The 8006-nt window shown below is 34.2% G+C and overlaps 1 protein-coding gene across 1 annotated transcript; it reads left to right on the top strand.

Annotated features, from left to right (window-relative positions):
• The first annotated feature begins 955 nt into the window (after nucleotides 1–955).
• LOC124946444 (platelet glycoprotein Ib alpha chain-like) lies at nucleotides 956–2428 on the top strand. Its single transcript, XM_047487163.1, has 2 exons — nucleotides 956–1166; nucleotides 1287–2428. Exons 1-2 carry the CDS (start codon nucleotides 1044–1046, stop codon nucleotides 2082–2084), a joined length of 921 nt encoding a protein of 306 aa, XP_047343119.1. The 5' UTR covers nucleotides 956–1043; the 3' UTR covers nucleotides 2085–2428.
• Nucleotides 2429–8006: the final 5578 nt, after the last annotated feature.

Genomic DNA, 8006 nt, shown 5'->3' with positions numbered 1-8006 from the left:
CTTTCTTTCTTTCTTTATTTTTTTTTTTTTTTTTTTTTTTTTTATTTTTTTTTCCTCCAGAAAAACTCCAAATAAGATAATGATTTTACAGAAATGAGCAGGAAAGGCGAACGTTCGAGGTTACTCGATTTCGTTCTATGTCGTTTTAATCAATCGCGACGAGCGATGAGTTACTTTATCAGCCATATCGCGTACCGTTATCGGACCCCCAATGAATATGGTATGCGACTGCAACGTGTTTATGCGCATGCGCGTGCAATGTAGCACACGACAGAAAATAAATATCGTTCCGTACAAATGAATAAAAATAACTTATGTAAATAAATACTTTTTCGTTTTCATTGAGAATTTTATGTCATACGTAATTTTATGTTTACGTAATACGTAATTTTAATTTATTGCAAAATTGACAATTATCTCTTAAAATCTTTCTTTTTTTTTTTTATCCTTTTCCTTTTCTAATTCTTCTTCTTCTTCATTATTAACTTTATCATGGAATATTTTAATTAATTTAAATAATATATGATAGTAGGTTTGTGATTATGTAGAAAAGAAAAGAAATAAGAAAAAAGAAAAAAAAAAAAAGAAAAAAAAAGAATTAAACACGTGAACGTGAAATTTTTCTAAAATACGATGCATCGTTGATCGAACGGCTATTAATAATTTCTTATCAACTTCGATAGATTTGTGATCTAAATTAAGATCCGTTATCTCTATTCTGTTGTCGTTTTCTCTATTTACTTTAAGGATACGATGTAGTTTAAACTCGTATTGCATTACGAAAACAATGATTTTTCTAGCGGAATACAGAAATTCTAAAATAAATAGGTAGAAATAATCTTATATAACTTGTTGATATCGTTTAATCGATAGAAATCTTTAAGTTAATATCATTTACAAACTTTCCAGAAATATATGCGAGGCTATTGATAACACGAAGATATAAATACTTGGATGAAACGTCGTTAATTCAGTTGGGCTTTAGGATCCGAATAAAATAAATTTGCTTGAGACCTTGTGAAGGAAAAAGTTAAGTATTGAAAATGCGTGGGATACTAATTCTTTTTTTGTGCCTTACCGTGGCCTCTTTGGTTATGGGCAATGAGTACGTCTTTGGAAAACGCCAAAAAGATGATTTTAAAATTACCGACAGAATTATTATAAAGGTATGTATACATAAATAATTATAAATATAAATGACAATATTATTATAAAAATAATTAAATATTATTTAGAAATTATATAAATCTAATGAATTAATTAACGTAATTCTTTCTAAATTTTAGCCAAGAATACCCGGTAAAAGTGCAGTAGTCAGAGCTGGAGCTCATACAAAAGAAGTAATATCTTACATTCAAGTAAAAGATTTGTATAGATTCAATTCAACAGTTATAATACAAAATGGTGGAGTAAACTTACAGAATGTCCTTTTATTAATCACTGGAAATGTGGGAGAGGGATTACTTGCACGATTCAAAGTTTATGGAGTGAAAAAAAATACAACAGAACCTACTACCACTCAACCAAGTACCAATAGTACCATTGAGTCTACTGAAGAACCAATCACCATTCTACCTACTGAAGAACCAAGTAATAGTACAACTACTGAAGAACCAAGTAATAGTACAACTACTGAAGGACCAACCAGCAGTCCACCTACCGAAGAACCAAGTAATAGTACAACTACTGAAGGGCCAACCAGCAGTCCACCTACCGAAGAACCAAGTAATAGTACAACTACTGAAGGGCCAACCAGCAGTCCACCTACCGAAGAACCAAGTAATAGTACAACTACTGAAGGACCAACCAGCAGTCCACCTACCGAAGAACCAACAAGTAGTCCACCTACCGAAGGACCAACCAGTAGTCCACCTACCGAAGGACCAACCAGTAGTCCACCTACCGAAGGACCAACCAGTAATCCACCTACCGAAGGACCAACTACCAGTGAGCCAACTACCGAAGAACCAATTGACACTACATCTACTGAAATATCCACCACCAGTACGTCTACTGAACCACCAAGCATTAGTGTATCTACCGAAGGATCAGGTAGCGGTACGTCCAGTGAACAAAAACCATAAATTAATCTTCGAATAAGGCGGCAATGGAGAATTTACTAACTGATCCAAACAGCAGTGCTCTCAATATTTTAAGCAATCAAATTAGACAAAATAAGAGAGAGAGAGAGAGAGAGAGAGAGAGAGAGAGAGAAATAGAAAAGAAAAAATATAATGAGAAGAATAAAGATAAAGAAAATATGAATTTCGTATCGTGCGTTCGTAGATTAATTATCATGTAACTTTGGACATATGCAGATTGTATATATATATATATATATATATCCAATAATGTGGATTTATTAATAATTTTCTCTGTTAAATGAGAAAATGAAGTATAAGATGAAAAATATAATCTATTTCATTTAGTTTTAGACTTATTATTATAGATAAATGTACACACGTATATTAACATGAAACTTCAACTGAAACACATATTCTTGTTACACGCATTAAAATCGTATTTTCATCGAGAACAATATTTCTTATTTAATTATTCTAATATTAACTTACATTATCTCCTCTTGTATTAATCATGAAACGAATTTATAAAAGCGAAATTTTATAATTCCTTTCTCAGTCATTCGAATCGTGGGAAAACGTTACATTTACAAAAATATACATACATATATATATATGTATATTTTTAGGGATACGCTCTAAAAGAAAAAAAAGAAGAAAAGGAAAAGAAAAAAAAGATTCAAATTTGAAATCCTCTGAATATAATATTTTGTTCCACGTTTATATATTTCGAGACATTTACTAAGCTGCTTTTCGAACTATCATATGCAAAGGTAACTGTCCATACTGAAACCAATAAACGGCTGTTACGCTTTCCTAGAACTTTATGAAACATTCAAACTGCTTGGTTATTTCATATTCTATTATTTGAAAAATAACAAAGGAACGGATTATTACAATTTATATTATATCAGTTTACATCGACTTTACTTTGAGATAAGTACATGTACGTTCCTCCAGTTACTTTCATATATTGAACTTTCTCGTTATATTTCTATTCCGTATTAATTATATAAAATTGAAAAAAAAAGAAGCAAAAAAAAAAAAAAATAAAGAATTTTTAAACGATTGGCGATTTTAAAAGACAAAAAAGAAACTCATCCGTATGAAAGTCGTAAAAGAAATTCTTTAATACATAAGATATATATATATATATATATATATATATATATATATATAGCTAAGTATGATAAACAATTTATACTTTTCAAATAATGACAGATCTCTGGAGTGATAAAAACGTGAGCCCGCGTATTCATTGGGAAATATGAAGTTGAAAATCGAACGAGGGAACGGAAAATGGGGGAAAAAAAGAAGAAAAAAAAGAGAAGGGGGAAAAAACATATATACACACAGATACACACACACATACACAGAAAAAAAAAAAAGTAATGTTTTATATCGAAACACACGCACCCCTTGTAATGTACGTTTTCATCACGTCGTCTCGGTTCAATGCGCGAATCGTCGGACCGAAAGATTTTAATTATTACCGTCGAATCTCTCTCTTTCTCTCTCTCTTTCTCTCTCTCGCTCTCTCTCGCTCTCTCTCTTTCTCTCTCTCGTTTTCTCTCTCTCGTTCTCTCTCTCTCTCTCTCTCTCTCGCTCTCACATTCGGACGCGCGAAGTCGTATATAATGATAAAATGAAATATGCCGTGATTGGAACGGTGCGTTTAATTTCGGACTGATAAGAGGAAACGACGGAAAAACGTAAAGCGGACTAAAACACGATTTAATTGCGATGTCATAAACAAAGTTAAAATTATTTCTACGTTTATTGTCAACGTCATGAGGTGTTAATTAAACGATAGAATAAAAATGATGTTGATGGGAACCAATAGGAACTTTATTCGTCTTTATATTAAACCCAAACCGGCAGATGACCAGTTAGATTATAATATTCTAAATGGAACATAAAAAATGGAATGTTTGATAAATAATATCGAAAGTATCAAAGTGCTATCTCGAACGGTTCTATCGATGACTTGACCTTTCTTCAATCTCAAAACAAAAGAAATTTCATTTAATTTGTGTCATATAAAGGGTTATAGAATAAATAAATACATAAATAAATAGAAAAGAAAAGAAAAGAAAAAAGAAACAAAACAAAAAAAAAAAGAAAGTAAACAAGAAAAAAAAAAGAACAAAAATGGATAGAGAAGGAGGGGGAGGAGGGAAAAGGAAAATATCTCTGTTGTAAATCTCTCGAGTATTCTTAATTAAAATTCAAATTATTTCGCTTTAGTTCTCAAAGAACAATGACTCTTTTCGATTTGTCTATACGGCCGCAGTAATTCTTAATGTTAGACGATCCCTATAGTATGGGTAAAACGTTCTTTGACAAACGATCTCTTTTATAGGATCCCACAGAAAGTAATTCAAGAGTGCAAGGTCAGATTAACTAGCGTATGGTACTACGCGATAGAAGCTACTTTCACAATCGATCGTACGAGTCCGTATACTACTACTTCTCATATAACAAAATTCCTGAGTTCCTTTTCCACACAGTACTATGTAACGTTAAACCATCGTCTTTCCTCGTAGAAAAGAAAATCGCCTATCTTTGTATTTGCGCTGAGCTCGAGCAACATTTTCAAATTTAATTTTCGTCGAAGTTTATCGCGAGGCGCGAGACGAGGGAGATGAATTGGAAAGAAAATGATACGTGAGAGATAAACGAGCTTGTTTTTCTTCTTTCTCCCTTTCTCTTTTCACTTAATCTCTCCCTCCCTACCTCTCTTTCTCTTTCTCTCTTTCATTCATTCTCAATCTCCCTTGGGAGAGAATAGAAAAGAGAATAACCTTTATCATAATACAACCACATTCTCGTGGTTGTTAGTCCTTCTTTTGTCTTTCTTTTCTTTTTTTTTTTTCATTTTTTTTGTTTGCTTTTTATTTTATTTATTTATTTTCTCACACGTTCCTCTTGAGAAAGAAAGAAGAAGAGAAATAAGAGAGAGAGAGAGAGAGATAGAGAGAGAGAGATAGAGAGAGAGAGAGAGAGAGTGAGATAAAGAGCCGTAGGTATAGAGAAAAGTGAGGAGGAGAAGGAAAAGAAGAAGAAGAGAGAAGAAGAATAAGAAGAAGAAGAAGGAGAGAGAGAGAAGAAGGGAAGACGCCTCGAGACGTAACGCCTTTTGTGATTGGTGGACGGTGGAGCTCGTAAATGTGAATTATTAAATTTGGACAAAGGTTTACGCCTCGACGATGTACTCGCGTAACTACGTGACCTGCAATAAGACGAGCGAATGCTACGAACTCCCTGTAATCAAGCGCAATCTCAGCGACTGCTTATTTACACCTCTCGGCACTTGTGAAAGCCCGTGGAACAAGGCACCGCAATGAGCCTCGCGTCTGCAAAAATCATAAACACGGTGTACGCGTTACTTCTCGCCGTAAGTTCTGAACGCGCGCATCGAAGATATTTTTTTACCCAGTTCCCGCTTAACCCCTAACACACTCCCTTCCCCCTACCCCCACCCCCACCCCCAGCCCCATCCCCATTCCCTCCTATATACCTTTCATTCCTCTAGCAGCAACTTTCCCATTAGTACTTATATCTCTTTATATACTTCATCTTTATCTTTTCCTTTATCTCTGTATCTTTATATTTTTCTTCGTCTTGCTCTCTTTTTTTCTTCTTCTTTTTGTCGTTCTTTTTCTATTTCCATTTCCCTTCTTTCTTCTTTTTCTTTGTTCGTTCCTTTCCTTCTTTCTTTCTCTCTCTCTCTCTCTCTCTCTCTCTCTCTCTCTCTCTCTCTCCATATCTTTACTTACGTTACGCATTCGTTTTCGTTCTCGGTAACGTAGAATTTAACTTCGATATGCGTTCGATCTCGTCCGTTACGAGATTCTTTTTCCTCCCCTCTCCCTTTCTTTTCTCTATTCTTATACATTTCTTTTATTATTATTTTCTCTCTCTCTCTCTCTCTCTCTCTCTCTTGTCCTTTTCCTTTTTCTTCCACGTTTTCTCCTTCTTCTCTCTTTATTGCGCTTCAGGTGCAAACTGTTACGCGGTAAAAGAGAAGAGAAAGAAGATCGGCTCGTATATTTCTGATACTCGAAAAGGTTATTGGAATATTTTATCTCTTCCAGTCTTCGATATATAGGTTATATATGTATATATACGTATATACGTGTAGGTATGTAATATGTAAAATTGAATATATTAAAATGCGTGTCTCGATACCGATGTTAAAATGATAACCGAGATATTTGGTTATTTCTTGAAAAACTGATTTATTTTCTAGACACAAAGGAGTAATAACAAAAGGAAAGCGAGTGGGTGGGTGGGGAGTGGTTGGGGAGAGCGGCGGAAAAAAGAATTTCCCGTATATTTTATATCAATATTTAAACGATAAAACTTTAATCCCTATACACACTTAAGTCCCAATGCAAGAGTAAAGTATTAATTGCCAACGATTAATGGTAAATGAATTTTTCTTCTTCCTCTTTTTCCTCTTTTTCCTCCTTCACTTTTTCTTCTTCTTCAGGATTCGTATAATCCTATGGGATTTTTTTCGTGCAATCTGATCTCTGAAAAGGGATATAGGAAGGATAATTTCCGGTTTCGTTGTGTTTCTTTCCCAAAGGACTTTTTAATTACGGGCAGTGAAAGAGAAAAAGAGTGAGCGAACGAGAGAGAGAGAGAGAGAGAGAGAGAGGAAGCTTTGTAACGTTCGAAGCTGAGCGTCACGATCCAAAAGTCTCTTTTTCGAGGCGAACCTTTGTGCTTTTCAAAGAACCAGAAAATTGAATGTAAAGTTGGCAAAAAACTGACAGCAAGGGCGTTTTAAATAAAAGCCACGTTTCGTTTGTCTTCCCTTTGAAAATATTTTTTAGGTACTATTAGAACGGTATGCGTTATTTATAAATAAAAATTCTATTCTATTTTGATTATTTTCAAACGAAATGACGAGAACGTAGAATGACAACGATCTTACACAGATCTAGTAGAGACATATGGATAATACGTTAGATGAGAAAAAGGGAGATTGAAACGGGGAAAACAAAGTCAGACTGTTCTGTAAAATTTCACATGAAAAGTTTGTCGAGAAGGAAAGAAAGAAATATAAAGAAAGAAAGAAAGAAAGAAAGAAAGAAAAAAGAGCCAGCTTGAAAACTTATTTCAAGTTTCCAAATGGACGCGGATGGACCGTCCGAAGTAGTTCGACGTAAGGCATTCGGTCTGTCTAAAATTGTTCGACCCGTTAGATTGAGGAAGAAAGGAGGAAAAAGTTGGTCAAAAGTTGGCCGACACGCGAGAGCGAAGCAGTCAGCCCAAGTAGTCGGTCAATCCATCTACCGAACGCCTCAGGAGGATACTTTCTCAATTTTTTCTTTCTTTTTTTTTTTTTTTTTCTTTCTTTCTTTTATTTCATCGACGATTTCCTTTGGTTAGATGGAACTTTTTGGATCAATTTCAATGGTCCTTAATTTGCTAAGGTGAATATATCCAGATATTTAGAAGATAATTTTGATAAAAACATTTATGATTATCAGATGAAATCAAAAATCATGAACAAAAACTTTAACATTTCTTTTTTTAATAATCATTGATAAATGACACTAATAATAATAATAATTGACAAAATGTTTGTAAAAGACATATAACGGTTTTTTTTTTTTTTTTTTTTTTTTTTATAAGCATTCGCTAGTCGATTTATAGGAATGATCAGTAAACAGTATCGTTGTCGTTGCGGTGTGCGAACGAAAACGATCGAGCTGTCAATAGGACTTCTCTTATTCTCGGTGAAACGGAGTCGTAGGTCAGGAAAGTTGCAAGTCTCCGTGATAGCGAAACACGTCAGGTTTCTATCGAGTTCGTGTCTCTGTTTACACTGCGGGGAATCTCTTCTAGCCAATGGTATGTTTGCCGAAGACGTTTACGAGTTGGCGTGTACGCTCGATCCGCTCTACTCTA

Source organism: Vespa velutina, chromosome 2, assembly GCF_912470025.1.
Source record: "Vespa velutina chromosome 2, iVesVel2.1, whole genome shotgun sequence".
NCBI lineage: Eukaryota > Metazoa > Arthropoda > Insecta > Hymenoptera > Vespidae > Vespa > Vespa velutina.
Note: the sequence above shows the minus strand (reverse complement) of the source record. Positions and strands in the feature narration are given on the sequence as shown.

Bases quoted from the DNA above. Each gene is read 5' to 3' on its own strand.
- LOC124946444 (XM_047487163.1), top strand. From the start codon at position 1,044: ATGCGTGGGATACTAATTCTTTTTTTGTGCCTTACCGTGGCCTCTTTG. The intron at 1,167-1,286 runs GTATGTATACAT...TCTAAATTTTAG, and splicing joins CCGACAGAATTATTATAAAG to CCAAGAATACCCGGTAAAAG.